The following is a 16,814-nucleotide window of genomic DNA, read 5'->3' on the forward strand; positions in this document are numbered from 1 at the left end:
TTTTTGGTCTTAGATCACAAAACCCTAAAAATATGAAATAATATAAATTTTACATAAACTAAATTTGTTAATGTATATAATATAAATTTGTAAAAAAAATGAAAGAATTTTTTGTTATTCTTCATGAAATGTTACTTCTGTCCTTTTGTCAATAAAACTATTTAGCGCGACATTTAATTTAAGAAAAATAAACTGTTGCTTGATTCATCCGTTCAAAAGGCAACACTTTAGTAGTATTTGCTTTTGTATAGCTTGACAATTGCGAAATGTGCAAAAAGGTGAATGTAAAACTCGTTGAGAGTGATTAACATTGAGAAAATGAGAACTCATTCACATATTTATATACAGTGGAAGTCGTATATTTAATCAATTCAAACTAAAATCTATAGTTATTATTTAATCATAATGGGTAAAAATATAAATAATATAATTAACATCAATAATGATTAATTATAATAAATTAATTAATTTGATAATTAAGTGAATGAATAAAAAAATACGTAACAATAGATATATTTTCAAAAGCGAGTTTTTTTTGTTTCTTCTAAACAAAAATATTGTCTAGATAATTTTTTTTTAGTTTTCTACCCACCAAAGATAAGGATTATAATAAATTTTTTTTTCAATGTAGGTTCGTGAATCATAAAGTGAAAATAAGAAGAAATGTGTAAAATTGTATATAGGAAATAATTGAAGTCTTGAAATAGAGGTATACAATTATCTGATAAAATTAATAAGCATAATTTGATAGTCAAGTGTTGATTTGACAAATTCTTAGCTTTACACAAAAGGCGCGCTATTATAGTTACAAAAAAGATAAATGTGAACGTGTCATTTCTATTCACATTATAACGGAAATAGTGAGAAAGGAATTCTCGTATATACAAAACTATAAAAGAAAAATTTAGAAATTTCTGCACAAATTCACAATAAGAATTATAAAGTTATTATTTAAAATTTAATTTGAAACAAAAACTTCAATAAATATTCGAATTAGTGAAAATTTGTCCACTATTTTTAAATTAGTAAAAATTTCTACTAATTTTTAGTCATTTTTCACTAAAACTTTAGCAAAAAAAGAAAAAACAAATATTACTATATCAAATAGTAATAATTTACTAAAAATTAGTGAAAATTTCTACTAATTCAAATTTATTAGCATAATTTATTTTTCTTAAAATAAAATCTCTCACAATATCACATTGTAATATTACACCAAATTATAAGAAATAATATTACCTCCATATTACATGTAATATTATCTTGAAGAAGACATTTTAATATTACAGTAATATTACGAATTTTTCATATAATATTTATAATATTACGTGATACTTATTAGGATATTTATTTATTTATATAAATATATGTAAATATATTTTTCAACTATATTTAGCGAGTAATTTATAAAAATAATTTTCTAAAAATATTAATATATGTATATATATAAGCAGCTCTTATGCTTTACTATAAGAAATTATTGAAAAACTGAATATTTCATACTTCCTTTATGTAAATTATTTAACCGTAATTCACATTTATAATATTATAATTGTAGCTCATAATTATTTTACAATAATTAGTGCATTATTAATTTGCTAACGTTCTACTTGCGATTTATAAAAATATATTTCAGTTAATTCTGGCAAAATTTATATTTAATTCAATTATTTAAACAAATTATGGTAATAATAATAATAATTAATAATATTTAATAATAATAATAATAATAATAAATGAAAAAAAATTATTAAATAAATAAAAAGTAAGTCGATAAAAAATTTGAAAATCATAAATTAAAATGAAAAGAAATTTTAATTCTATAACTAAATGGGAAAGTATTGAAATCATGTCAGTTTAATTTTTAAAGTTCATTTAGTAGCGAAATTATTTTTTTTCTTTTTATCAACGTGTCATACGTGTTCAGAGCGCAGTTATATGAAAGTATTACTACTGCTGATATGTTAGAAATAAAGGTGAGAGACACATTTTTAGTGATAAGAAGCCATTGCTCTATTTTTATACATGCGATTTATTTTGTCAAGATATATATTATATTTGTATTGCATAGATTGCAGTTGAAAAAAAGTTGTTACGTTTTTTTTTTACCTTTTATATTAATTAAAATTTTAGTAAAATTACTTAATAGTACATAATTAATTATAATGTAAAATGATTTTATTTTGTGAACCATGAGATGATATAAAATTGAATGTTAAATTTTTTGTGACTTTAAATCCTTTATTAGAAATAAATTATTAGTCTTTTCTTTATATGTTTTCATCGTCTTCGTCAGTAAAAATGTTTTATTTTTCTTTTAATTACATAATTTTAGATAAAATTAAACTGAAATAAAAAATTATTTAATTTACAGAGAAAATAAATTTTTTTTTTACCTTTTCTACAAGGGTCGAACCATTTAAAGAAAAAAACAATATTTATTTTAAATAAAGGACCATAAGATTATAAAAAAATTCAACAGTCAATAATTAATTTTTTCTTTTTCTTGATTGCTAATTATAGAGTAAATAAATGTGATAATGCATAATGAAATTTTAATTATAGTGTCAGCTCCGGTTAAATTTATCTTTCATTTTGATATTAATGTTTTGATGATTTAACGATAATTATCCGCCAAAAATATTGTCTTATCTAAAAACGATAAAAAAAACATTTTACCAAAATGTATGATGATTTCCCACATATATTCATATATATATCTAATATATAAACAAATTAATATCAATTTTAATTTCGCGCTGTTAATTGTAGACAATCTTCACTTCGGGGGGTTTGTTTTGGAAATTGAATTTAATTGTTAAACAAACGCGCAACTATATCCAATCAAGTGAAGATTAATCCTTTAATACTCGCAGAATATAAAACATTCTTTATGGGATTTTCTATTGTGCAACGATGTTAAAATAAAATAAAAAATTTATATGATGCTCCGCGACAAAAGGTACCTATAAGCTCCCAAAATTTTTAGGCTATATTTAGTAATAGTTTTACCTTAATAAAAATTTCTATATTTTAATTAAGCAAAATCAAAAGTCGATTTTTTTAAATATTTCAGATGTAATAAAGACTTTAATAATGTATAAAGAGTTGACCATCTTTATGTATTTTCACTTCAAAAATCAAAAATGTAACCTAAAAATTTTGGGAGCTTACCCAATGAGCAAAACTCCATATATTATTATTAACATTAACATTAATAATGTTCTAAAACATTATTTGAACATCTATATACTCTTTAAATCTGAATTAGTAACTTTTGACTAATTCAATAGCACCGATTCGTTTGTTAAATGAATTAGTAACAGTAATGATTAATGTGTAGTCAAAAATGACTAATTCATAAGTTAATCTAATTTTTAGGTTATGTTACATGACTAAAAAATTAGTAGATTTATGTCTACCAAATATTTTAGTATTTTTTTGCTTCCTCATGGAGGAAGCATTATAATACCGAAATTTTTCAAACTTTATTTTTTTATGTATCTTTATGTTTTTCGACCTCAGAAATCCAAAAAATCACATTTTTAAAAAATGTTGTTCCGTGTGTGTATATATATATATATATATATACACTACATTTTCTTAAATATCTCGAAACTACCCAATCAGCCTGAAAACTTGCAGCAAACTTGCAAGAAGCTTGCAACAAAATGTCCTCTTGTGGCAAGCTTGCAGGGCAACGTTGGCGCAAGCATGCTGCAATTTTGCAAAACTTAATACGATGCGCAGTTGTAAACGGAAGCTTCTACGGCTGCGCAATAAATTTTTTAACCTCAAAAGCAGGGTGCCCTTTATGTTTATTTAGTAATAAATTGTTTCGAAAAATTTTTTTTTAGTATTATACAAGCTTGCAGCAAGCTTTTTGCAAGTTTGCTTAACTACCTTGCTACAATAGGACACTTTGTTGCTTGCACCAAACTTGCTACATGTTTGCACTGCAATCTTGCACATCTTGCACGACAAACTTCCTGCAAGTTTGCTGCAAGTTTTCTTGCTGATTGGGTATAAGAGCTAGAGGGATATTTTTTTTTTAAATTGTAGGTCTCACTGACGGACAAATAATGAGAGTACTTTGAGCAATATTAATAAAAATTAACTATTATTTTTTTGGATTTAAAAATTTTTGAAAAATCGTTTTTTGACCCATAAATTTAAAAAAATGTTAGCGAACATTCTACTGATATTCTATCCAAAGTTATTGAATTTTTAAAAATTAAAGAAAAACGTTTTTTGCCCATAACTTTAAAAAAATGTATTGACACCAATAAATATTTATCTCTAGTTTTGTAGAGTTTTTCAAGACGCATCTTTTGACCTATTAGCGAATATCCTATTGTTATTTTATCTAGAGTTATTAACATTTTGAAATTGAAAAATTTTGAAAAACCTGCCTGTTTTGCCTTATTTGTTAAAAAATATTGATGTATCTTTAAAAGTATTATGAACAACTTGGAGAATATTTAAAAACGAATCAATTGACCTATTATTGAACCTTTTATTGTAAAATATTACGAAGTTATTGATGTTAAAAATCTATCTCTGCAAATACCCAAAAATACAACTTAACACCTTCTTAAAATAATTATAATACCAAATAAGTTACCATAAATTGATCACAAAAAATCTCCATGGGGAAGCAAAGTGTTCATTTTATGAATACAAAAAGTTCATACTTCAACTTGGCAGCGGTTTTTACAAATAATTAGTTAAATTTGACAGTTAAATTAGTTGTTTTCTATACTAATTGAAATAGGGCCTATTCGTAAACGGTTTTACTGTTAATTAGTAGTTTTCTACTAATTCAGATTTAGAGAGTATGTTCTTAAAATGTTTCAGAACATTATTTGGCAGACATCATACTGCAAAAAGAAGTATCTTATTTTAAGATGTTTTGGTAGCGTTTTCAATAAGACACCATGATATCTTAAACATCTTAATGTCTTAAAAACGCTACCAAAACATCTTAAAACAAGATACTTCATTATACTCAAGATACTTCTAAAAACGTTCTAAAAACGTTCTTAAAACGTTTTTAAAACGAACATGGTTTTTTGCCCACTGGGTACCTTTTATTGCGGAGCGTCAAGTATACTCAATAATTCTGAAGAAAAAATACAAATGAAAAAAAATATAAATGAAATCTATTTATTTATTGAAAAAATACAATTTTTTCGGTCACGTATTTTCAATTGTTTACAAATTTCTTTCAAAGAAAAAACGTTTTATATAATTTACTTCGAATGAATAAATATGACTATTGATCTTCAATTCCATATAAATGTCGCATGTAAATTCTCTGATCGTTATATGTAAATGTTCTAAAAATTATTTATGGTTTTAATTCCTTTATAATATTTTTTATTTATTTATTTATACAAAAACTGACCCATTTTTTTAACTGTTGTCGACATTTAATAAAATAAAAAAAAAATGCAGTAGTGGAAAATTCTTATTTGATTTGCGAAAAATGTTTTTTTTTTTTAATTACAAACAATTTGTTTAAGTACATGTTTTATTATAAAGAAGCTTAAAAGTTAAAACAATATCTTTGTATAAAAAAACGAAATGACAACTAATAAAATCCAAAATATTATTTTGTACTATTGTTATACTTTTAATTTGAAGAATAACTTAACTTGTTATTTTCAGTTGTTACAAATAAAATTTAAAATTTTAATTGTACAACAACCACTGGTTGTACAATAAAACAACCCCTACAGCACCGAAACTTTCCTGAAAATTTAGTAAATATTTACTTGCAATATTTGGAATATTTAATTGTAAAGTTTAGTGAAAATTGTGTGAAGATTTAAATGTCCCGATTAAATAAATGTTCAGGAAAGTTTCGCGCTAAACATTTATTCAAGTGGGACATTTAAATCTTTACATAACTTTCAATAAACATTGCGCAATTACATATTCCAAATATTGCAAGTAAATATTTACTAAATTTTCAGGAAAGTTTCGGTGCTGTGGGGGAATTTTTACAAAAAATGTTATGTCAAAATAATACTATAATCAAAAATTTCTAACTTATTTATCATTTTTTTTTTTGGGTTATAAACAATTGTTTATTATTATAAAGATGCTTGACAGTTAAAACAGTATATCTACGGTAATTAATGTAAAATTCTCCATAATCAAAATATTTCCAATGTTTTTTTTTCTTTTATACGTCATAAAAGCTATTCAAAAATTAGATTACTTATATATTTTTTTATGCTCAATTACCACTTGACCCGCAAATAACGAGCACAATTTTATGAATATAATATATATATATATATATAAGATTATGATCAGGTCGCAAGTCCATCAAAAAAGATTAAAGAAGACCAAACAAATATAGAAGCTAAATTCCAGAGCCTATTTTCGAACAATCAATTGTCTCTCTTTCTCTCTTTAGTGTGTGTCTATATCTTTGAATAATTGGCAAAGAGGTCTATATAAGCATCCTACACACAATCAAAGCAATTTTTTTTCAAGTTAGCATTTGATTCATTGTCTCAAGTGAGTAGTAGATGCGGTAATTGCGTATTCGTGCGTATATCATTGATGGATAAATGATAAATAATTTATAATGAAGAAAACGTCGAGAGAAGACATGGTATTTGTGTGAGAATCCAGGATAAGAATAGAGTGGAGTAGGTATTTACTCCAGTAGGGGAAGAGTATGTATATGATTGTCAAGAAGGTTTAAATACTTACACTTCGAGAATGCGATCGCCCTTACGAACACCGGCCTTTTCAGCAGCACCTTGGGCCAAAACAGCACTGACATGTTGAAGTGGTGCATAAAGTTCCCCGTTGATGCTCCTGAGTTGTCCACCCTCGCTGACCTGGCCGCGTACGTTGAACCCAAACCCGGTTTCAGTCTTGTAAATTGTGACGCACCTTGGTCCCTGTCCAATTGGGTCCGAGGTGTTTACTGTAGAGTGCTGATGAGGCACACGGCCATTATTGACCATCGTCACTGACGTTGTATTCATTCCGTCAAAGTTGGTCACTGGCGTTCGAGGCTGCTGCACTTCCGACTCGCAGTCTGCCATCTTATGCTATGACTATCCATTGATGTTTCTCGGCTGATGGCCCACCACGACACTGCGCCTGTGCTGTGATCACGATCCTACGAGATATTCGTGGTGTAGCCACGGTGCATGCAACCTCAAGGATCAATCTATTGTGAGACTTGGTGGTAAGGGGCAAACAGTAAAGGGAAAGTTGCGGCCAGGAATGGAGTCACCAATCGTTGAACCCAGGGATATTCGTCATTCTTCAACTGGTACATGCTGATGCGATGATAATGATGATTTTTATCCTGCAAATGAAGATTATGTTTGAGGATTTTGAGAGGTGAAGATATGTGATAATTTTGAAGAAAAGTATAAATATCATGATAATGAACAGTTGTATTGCTAATGATGATAAAACAAGATACTACTAATATAATGATAACTATGAGGATATAACAATGATAATGTGATTCACAGAATCATGATCAGAATTTTGATGAAGATATATTGATGATGTCAATGTTATAATGAAGATTATTATGTTGAGCGGGGTTAGACCACTGTGAAGACCGAAAATCAGACGAATTTTTAAGATTTTTTTTCAAGATCAAAATAAAATGAATTAAAAAATCAATTATATGTGTCTTAAGCCCCTCTGAGTGAAAAATTTGCGAAGTTATAGAGATTCAAAGTTAGAAGTGCCAAAAATCTAATTTAGACAAAAACGAGTTTTAAAGTTCAAATCTACCATTAGTTCCCATGTTAATTAAAAATGAGAATATAAGTTGTTTTAATTACTACGAAGTCATTGTGAACACTTTGTAGTTTGACTTTCAATAAATCTGAATCTGAACCACTTTTAGAAAATTGCGATTATCTCCTAAAATAAAATCGACAAAGTGGTCCCTTTTCATGCGGACGTACACATATATTATTGTTAAGTACATATTAAACTACTAAAAAATTATTTTCAAAAGTTAAAAAAATAAAATTGCAGCGCTGTAAGTCGATCCATAAAAACCCTTTTTTATGCAGAGGTGTACAGCCGGTAAAAAATCTTTTTCAGTTTTTGACTTAGAAAAAATCAAATTTTTTTTTCATTTATAACTCAAAATCTTTGGAAGTACGTAAGGAATAATTTTTTTGTAAAAAAAAATCGGTACAAAATTGTTAATAAAAAAAACGCAACGTTTATGATAAGCGATTTTAAAGAATTAATTTTTTAAAATGAAGAATTCTATAATTTTTCGCTTAAAAAATATTTCTTGTAGTTTTCATTAATTAACAAATTATAAAAAAATATTTTTTAGGCAAAAAATTATAAAATTTTTCATTTTAAAAATTATTACTTTAAAAATCGTTTATCATAAACGTTGCGTACTTCAGCTTCATAAGAATGTTATCTTAAAGCTGTAAACCAATTTTTAGCTAATTTGGTCAAAAATTATACGAAAAAAGTTACTGGCCAGTTTGAAAAACTTGGTTTTGAGAAAAACGCGTACACGTATACGTTTCTGTGATATACAGTGCCTTTATAATCACAAGTCAACAAAATTAGAAATTTTTTTTGGTGTGGCAAATGTCAAAGCTGTTTCTGATAGGTTTTTTCCTACTGAACACGAATCCGTAAAGAAAAAATTTCTATCAGCTCTGATGTTTGAAAAAAACGGGTTTAAAATGTCAAGAAATCGAGTTTTTGTCAAATTACCTCTAGCAGTGAAACAAAAGGTCGTAGAACCTTCCACGTGGGTTTAAATTGAAGCTTAATATTTCAACTATAATCCCCAAAAATCACCTTTCTTACACCATGACCTCAAAGTAATTTGTAATCCATTTTTGAGTTGCAAAAATTAATTTTGGAATAATCTGAGTGCGTACCTACAGCGATGAAATGAAAGGTCCTATATATAACCTTTTTTTTGGCTTAAACTAAAGTTTGAACTTTAGAGTACAATCCTTGAAAATTAATTTCCAGCACCTTAACCTCAAAGTCATTAATAATAAATTGTTTTTTTCTACAAAGGAAGCTATTTTAACAATGGTTATTGTTGCATCAATATAATTTTTAGGGATTGTAATCTAAGCCCTTTTGTTTTATTTATAGCGGTACGCGCTCAAACTTTTCTAAAATTAATTTTTGCGACTCAAAAATGTATAATACAAATGACTTTGAGGTCATTGTCCCATAAAGGTTCTTTTTTTGGGGATTATAGTAAAAACATAAAGCTTCAATTTAAGCCCAAAAGTGGAAGGTTTTACGACCTTTCGTTTCAGTGGCTAGATGTACTAAAAGTTTGCCAAAAGTGCGATTTTTTGACACTGTAAACCGTTTTTCTCAAAAACTAGAGCTCATAGGATCTTTTCTTATTTATAACACCCTAAGGCACTTTTTTAGCAAAAAAAATTCGATTTTTTTTTAAATTTTACAGTGTGTGGTCTAACCCCTTAAGATAATGATAATAATAATGCTGATTATAACGATGTTGTTGAAGATGATGATGAAAATGTCGATATAAGTAAAATGTTGAAAACGATGTTAAGTAAGATGGTAATAACAATGTTAATAAATTTAATGATGATAACAAGTTTAATAATTAAGATCATAATGTCGAAAATGATGATAAAATATGTTCATAAAGATAATTATGATAACGATGCTAAGGTTAAGAGAATAATGTTAAAAGTGATGGAAACAATATTGAGGATTATGACAATATCTATGTAGATAAAGATATTGATCTAAAAGAGGATGAAAATCCGACACACAAATTTTATTGAAAAAGCACAGAGGATAAACTGAGGACTAATTATGAATAAAGAAGAATTAAAAGAGGATGCTGAGGACTAATTAGTATTCAATCAGCAATAGGGAGAATTAATCGAGTATTAAAATTTCGACTCGGGATGTTAATGACAATAAGATATAATTTGATATGACTATGATTATAATGACAATGTTAATAAATAAAATTAAACTAATACTAACCTTGAAATTTAAAGAGATAATAATATTTACAGGGTTATTCACTCAAAAAGAATAAATCACGTTTTCACGGTAATTTGTTCAAAAATAATAAAATTAATTGAAATTATTAAAAATTCTGTTAGCCATACGTTAAGATTTAACAAATTTCAATCGGATCACTAAAGAAAAATTCAAAAAAGTTCAAATAACTGAAATATTGAATATAATCTGATGTTACGGAGGGGAGTTTTAACACTACTTTTTATTAAATAATTCAGTTATTTGACTTTTTTTTTGAAATCTTCATTAGGGATCCGATTGAAAATTGTTAAATCTTATCGTATGGCTGGCAGATTTTTATTAAATGGAATTAATTTTATTATTTTTTAACAAAAACACCGTCTAAAATCGTGCACGCTTTGATTTGTCCTTTTTGAGAGAATTAACCGCATAATTTACCATGTTGATAAAGACGAAAATGCTATGAAAGTTGATGAAAGATCACAATGGTAATCATAATGTTAATGGAAATAATGATATTGAGAATAATAATAAAAATGTTGCTGAAGATATCTAATGATATTTGATATTATATCCACTAATGATGCATATTTCGACTATTATCAAATTATTTATTCAAGTTACAATTGAACCTAACACATTAATTAGAGCATGCGTATATTTTTCTCATGCTGCTATTATTGTGGCTCTATGTATACATAGAGAGCATAAAACCTAAAACTTTTGGCACTGACTCTGATGACGCGTTCTGCGTCTGCGTACACGGACAGTGAGAGAGAAAAAGATCCCCAATTATTGTTGTCTGTTGCAGGACCGTTTTCCACTTATTTTTAATTGTTGATGTTGTTCAAAATGATGATCATTTTTCTGTAATAATTATGTAATGATTCAATAGCTAGATTATAATAAAAAGTAATATTGGTAATAATTAATACTAAACATACTTATTCCTTTATCAAGAAACAATATGTCATCAATAGTAAAAAATTATGACTATAATGTTCTTCTGATAATAATAAAAATAATAATATAAATAATAATAATGATAATAATAATTTTGTTATATAAATTTAAGTTTAATTAACAATTGGAAACTAAATAAAAATTTTCAAAAATTACTTTTGAAACTCTTGATATTGAGATAACCTGGGCAATGAAGAAACTTTGGTCTTTCGACAGTATCGTATTAACTCATGAGGTTTTATAAAGATAACATTTTTCTTTAAATTTAATTTCTGATTTTATCGCGAGATATAATGCGATTTCCCTTTGACAGATGAAACTAATATAAGCAGGGTATTTAATTAAAACCATTCACTATTCGTTAACATTGCAGTTAAGATTAAATTTTCTACATAAAATGGAAATTTTGCACATATTTGAGAAATTTATAAGCAATTTGTAAAATAAGATTTTGCAAAGTTTTAAAATAAATTATACATTTTTATTAAAAATAAAACAACTTTTTATTGTAAATGAATACAAATTCAAAAGAAAATAAAAATTTATTGAACACTATTTGTATAAATTAGATTCAGACTAAATTTAAATTTATTGTAATGATTATAAATAAATTTACCAATAGTTTTTTAATTTAAGAAATAGTTCTTCTAATACTGATAAATAATAATAAATAATTAATTAAAGTATAGAGAATATAAAATTTTTGTATTATATATTTTAGGGTCTACGATTTTAGTAAGAAGAGACAATAAAGTATATATATATATTTGCAATATATTAAATTATTATTATTATTAATAATTAGATACAATGTGCGACATTAATTCGAGGTCACGGTATATACAATTTTTAATTTTTTTTTTTTTTATCTTCACCTTCAACGTTTCACTTTCACGTTTCTTATCATTGTATTTCTGACATATACGTGGTGTTATACTTCGCATGAATATTTTTTTTCATTTTTAAACTGTATTTAAAACTAGCAGCAATCAATTAAACGCAGGACATAATTTAATGTCCTGGAAATTTCTTTTCTAATTCGTTAAAAATATTATTAAAAAAAATCGTTTTTTTTCCCTTGATTTTTCATTATTTTGTCTAAAAATTGCAATTTAAACGGAAAACTTTTACAGAAATACAAATTAAATGAAACGTTTAGACTGCTTTTTTTTGCTATTTCATATTATATTTCTGAATAAATCAGAAAATCGACATAATCCATACAATATATAATCATTCTTTTCGCAAACGTTTTACACATCTTCTCAAAGAACAGAGTGACGTGGGAAAAATTTTCTTCTATAAATTTTTTTTTAAACTCTTTTTTTAACGTTCTCAACGAATGAGAAGGTAGTTTTAAATAATTTTTTTTTATTACTTAATTAATTTTTTGTACCAATCCGAAGATTCAATATCCAAAAGACTTTCTGAGAAAAGTCATTTTGTGAACACTGACATCACCTGACTTTAAACAAAAAAAAAAAAAAAAATAAATAAAAAAAATGGCTCATTTCATTCACACAGTTCTAAACAAATACAAGAACCAAAGATAAACTATTGTTATTATTTTCATTCCTTTTTTTTTCTTGCTAATAATCGAGTTTCGTATAAAAAAGAATACTGTTAAAATCATGTCCAACAAAAATACAATTGATTTTTTTGGAGGTATATAGTACAACCCTCGAAAAAAGCAAGACCACAATAGAATTCTTTTTTTTTTCCTTGACAATTTGCAATAAATAGCTAGTTAACATATCTAATTATAAATGTAGACAGTAAATAATAAAATAATGCGTCAATAATGAAATTAATAAGTATAATAATAATAATTGTAATATGCCCTGGACAGGTATTCACATTCATGGACCCGTGTTAGTCAGTATAGTATTAACGTTTTCATCTTTTTCTATATCATCGAAAATCATTTCTTCAAGTTGCTTTTCGAAAGTTTCATATTTTTAAGAATATCAAAACACAAATATTTTACGAATCACAAAGATATAAAAATGCATATAAAAATGCATTTTAAAAATCCATGAGTGATATTCCTCACTGACATTGTACATCAACAATATTATCAACACCATACATTTATGTCTTCACACTGGAAATAAATTATAATTTATGACAATGATTACATTTGTTTGTTTTTTTTTGTTTTTTTGTTTTATTATAATTATAACAATACGCTAAATTTTCGCGTGAGACGGAGAACTTGATTTTTTGACAAAATTTCACACACAATTTTGTATTCAATCAATTATAATTGTTTATTTAATTTATTTTTTTAAACTTGAATTCAATATTGTGTATCAAACATGTGGACGCATCACTAACTAGAATCGAAAAAAAAATTTCTTTTCAAATTTGAGCTTATTTTTCTTAATTCTTTTTCGATATATATATATATATATATATATATATATATATATTTAAAGCTCAAATTTAATAAAAAATAATATTTTTTTTACTCCAATTTCAGATCATTTTTTATATAATAACCAGTCAGATATCGCGCGTAACAGCGAATGGAAGAACACAAACGTTAATTTCAAGTTTACAGTCGTATGACAATAGTTTCCAACATTAATGAAGCTTTTTTTTTTTTTTTTTTTTTTTTGATAAAATTTATTTCTATTGTTTTATGCAAAATCTTTACCCGCAAATACAAATCTACATTGTCTTCTAAATTTACTACTGTTTTTAAAGTATACTATTCATTATGATTTGTTTTTTCTTACAAGTCTGCAGATAAATTCTTAAAAAAAATATTCAAATTTGAACAAAAATATTCTTGTTTTTTAAAAATTACTCAGATTTTTTTAAAAGTACTGAAACTTCATCAAGAGGACTTAAAACTTTTAATAAAATAATAATCTTCAAGTTTTAAACAAATAGTGATATTTTCCCAAAAGTTATTCAAAAGTACTCAGCTTTTTTTTCAAGTATACTCAGATTTCATTAAAATAATAATAATAATTATTATTATTTTATCCAAAGTATTATAATTTCAACAAGAGAATACAAATTTAATTAAAAAAAAAATCATTGTGGATTAAGAAGAAATAAATTTCATTAAAAATATTCTAATTTAAAAAAATACTCAGATTTCAGTGTTAGTACTCTAATTTCATTAAAAATAGAGTTTAAAAAAAGTATTAAAACTTTATCGATAATATTCAGATTTCATAAAAATTGCTCTATTTTGATCAAAAGTATTCAAAATATTGCATTATCCACATAAAAAATATGTGTACCTTAAATAAAAAATAAAATTTAATATAAAAAAAAACATGTAATATAAATAAAAATTCATTAAAAAATGAATAGAAATTAAAATCTGCAGGCTTGATAATCACATTTACAAAGTAATTTTTTTTTCTCTAAAGGTATCAGTCAAGAAAGCTTCTGCAAGTAAAAACTTCGTGTAAAATTTCCAAAGTACAATTGGATGTTTTTTTTTTTTTTTTTTTTTTTTTTCTTTTAAATCACAGGTTCTAGCACATCTGATAGAGTGGGAGGGGGAAGGCGTTTATCATAAACACGTATCGAGTAAAAATCGACTATTCATAAATTACAGGGTTTCATTTTTCCAAAAATGACACAGTAACAAGTTTAGTTTTTCGTAGACAATTATCATTTAATAATAATATAGAGAATTTTTGTTTTGAGTTTGCAAACTGACAAAGTAGTATTTTTTTTTTAATATAATGATACCATTGGTGCTTTTCTCCTGTGTGTACTTTGATCAACATCCAATGGATTTAAGAGGAACACTGTTTCTAGGTAGACATTTGAATAGGCACATCGAAGCTATAGATTAGAAAAGAGTTTATAGGCAAAATTAAAATTCATTTGCATAATTTTTTTAGGGAGGGAGGGACTCCTGTTTTCAAATATTGTCCTGACTTTTTCTTCTTCTTTTTTTTTTTTATTTTTTGATGTATGTCTAAAATTCTAAATTAAAAAAATGTCAAAGTGATTCTTGATTTCAAGTCCTTGGAAGATAACATCATTTAGGACCAATACATTTTATCATTGGCAAGTTTTGATCTCTATGGCAGAATAGAAAGTAATCTTTGGTTACCCAAAAATGCCTATCTGGTTTATCATCAATCGCCTAGCTCTTTAAAAATTGGTGCTTATTGTAATTATTAATTATTCCTTTTGTTTTTGTCTTTTTTAAAAAAAGAATTTTTTTTTCTTATCCTCTCTGATGCTTAAGCATTTTGATAATTGAAAAACTTGAAAAATTGAAATTAAATTTCTTTACAAAAGAAATTCTCTCGTGTTCGTTTTTTAAGAAAACGCTACTTAAATTAGCCTTTAAATTCCTTAAAGTTTAGTCTTTTTTAAATTCGTCACTTTTTTTTTGGGTCAAGCTCAACAAACTGCATTCCTCAAAATATTTTCTTCTTTTGTAAGATATCTCATCAAGAAGCGGAGAATTCCATATACAAACTCACGAAAAGAGAAAAAAATCCTCTTCTGGAAATATACAAATGTGTATATAATTTTGGAAATTAATAAAGATTTAATCAATTTCTAAGTTTAGTTTGGCTGTATAGTGGATTATAGAGAAAAAAAAGAAACTTGTCTGAAACATCTTACTGATCCATTCATTTTGATTGATTTGCATTTGATGATCAGAGAGAATTCCCCAAAAATTATAGAGAATTCTCATCTGCTTATATATTTCCGGTATCTTGTGCTTGACGGGAATTTTTTTTTCGTCTTTCCTAGCTAACAGGCCGACTTAGGAGAACATGAGAAATATTATTCAAAGTCATTTATATATATATATATATAATGGCGATGATGATAGCAAACTGATGATTTTAATTCGATAACATTATTATTATTATTTTCATTCGTTATCTGATGATGATTTGGTTTGAAACCTGACAAAATGGAAGGGAAATGCAAGAATATACCTATTATTGGTAAGTATATCAATCTAAAAATGTGTTTCTAATAAAATTAAACCTAGTCGGAGTCCTCTTCGATGGTGGGTGGTAACATGGCAAGATGCTGTGGACTCAGCATACCTCTGGAAAGAGCATATTCCGCCAGGGCACGATGACAAAAGACATATTGGTCTGGCATTTGAATACTGTAAGCCCTTTGTGTTCGAATTCTTTCAACTGTTCCTCGGATATCTACAGTATTTGTGTCTTCCAGTCGAGATATGCAAATATCCAAAGTACAAAATGTTCCTAAAAACAATTTATTGGTTTCATCAAATCTTCCAACAGTTAAGTTACGTCTTTTTAAAAAATTTTTAAAATTAATTTTTCATTTAAATATATCTATACTCAAATCTTATCCGAAGTGATTACAATCAAATTTTATTGCCAACTAATTTGGATTTTAATAAAATAAATATTTAAATTTTACTAAATTTTCTTAAATTTAATTAATATATTAATTTGATATCATCAAAATATGTTTAGAATAAAATATTATTATTATTGAAAGTATAAAGGTCATTATTTAAAAAAAAAAAACTGTAAGAGTTTATTTAGTAAAATATCTTTTATATTTTAAGAAAATAATTTTTAAATTTTACTGGATTAAAGCGGGTTAGTTTTTGGCAATATAGTTGAAATCAAAGAAGAAATAAAAAGATATATTTTTGAAAAGTAGATACTAATTATATCAAAGTAAACATGAATTTTTACAAAATTACTCAACTAAATATTTAAATCTCTGTTTTAATCGTATATTTAATAATACAAATTTAACCTAATTTACATTCAATTTTTGTTTGATATCTAGAATAAAGTTTAGATTGATTAACTTAAGTGTTGATATTCAACAAAAATTGAATC

At 25.7% G+C, this 16,814-nt stretch overlaps 2 protein-coding genes across 2 annotated transcripts in view; both read right to left on the reverse strand.

Annotated features, from left to right (window-relative positions):
• LOC127278674 (sorting nexin-27) overlaps positions 1-7,145 on the reverse strand; it is a 34,123-nt gene extending 26,978 nt beyond the window's left edge. Inside the window, exon 1 of the mRNA XM_051300491.1 lies at positions 6,730-7,145. Coding sequence (XP_051156448.1) covers positions 6,730-7,070 — 341 coding nt within the window. The 5' untranslated portion in view covers positions 7,071-7,145. The remainder of the gene's footprint in view (positions 1-6,729) is intronic.
• A 4,592-nt stretch (positions 7,146-11,737) lies between these two features.
• The window catches only part of LOC127278673 (tyrosine-protein phosphatase non-receptor type 9), a 41,996-nt gene continuing 36,919 nt past the window's right edge, over positions 11,738-16,814 (reverse strand). The window contains exon 10 of the mRNA XM_051300489.1: positions 11,738-16,199. Within this exon, the coding sequence (XP_051156446.1) occupies positions 15,970-16,199 (230 nt within the window). The 3' untranslated portion in view covers positions 11,738-15,969. The remainder of the gene's footprint in view (positions 16,200-16,814) is intronic.

Source organism: Leptopilina boulardi, unplaced genomic scaffold, assembly GCF_019393585.1.
Source record: "Leptopilina boulardi isolate dan_hultmark-lab unplaced genomic scaffold, ZJU_Lbou_2.1 LbouV2_210, whole genome shotgun sequence".
In the NCBI taxonomy this organism is placed as follows: domain Eukaryota; kingdom Metazoa; phylum Arthropoda; class Insecta; order Hymenoptera; family Figitidae; genus Leptopilina; species Leptopilina boulardi.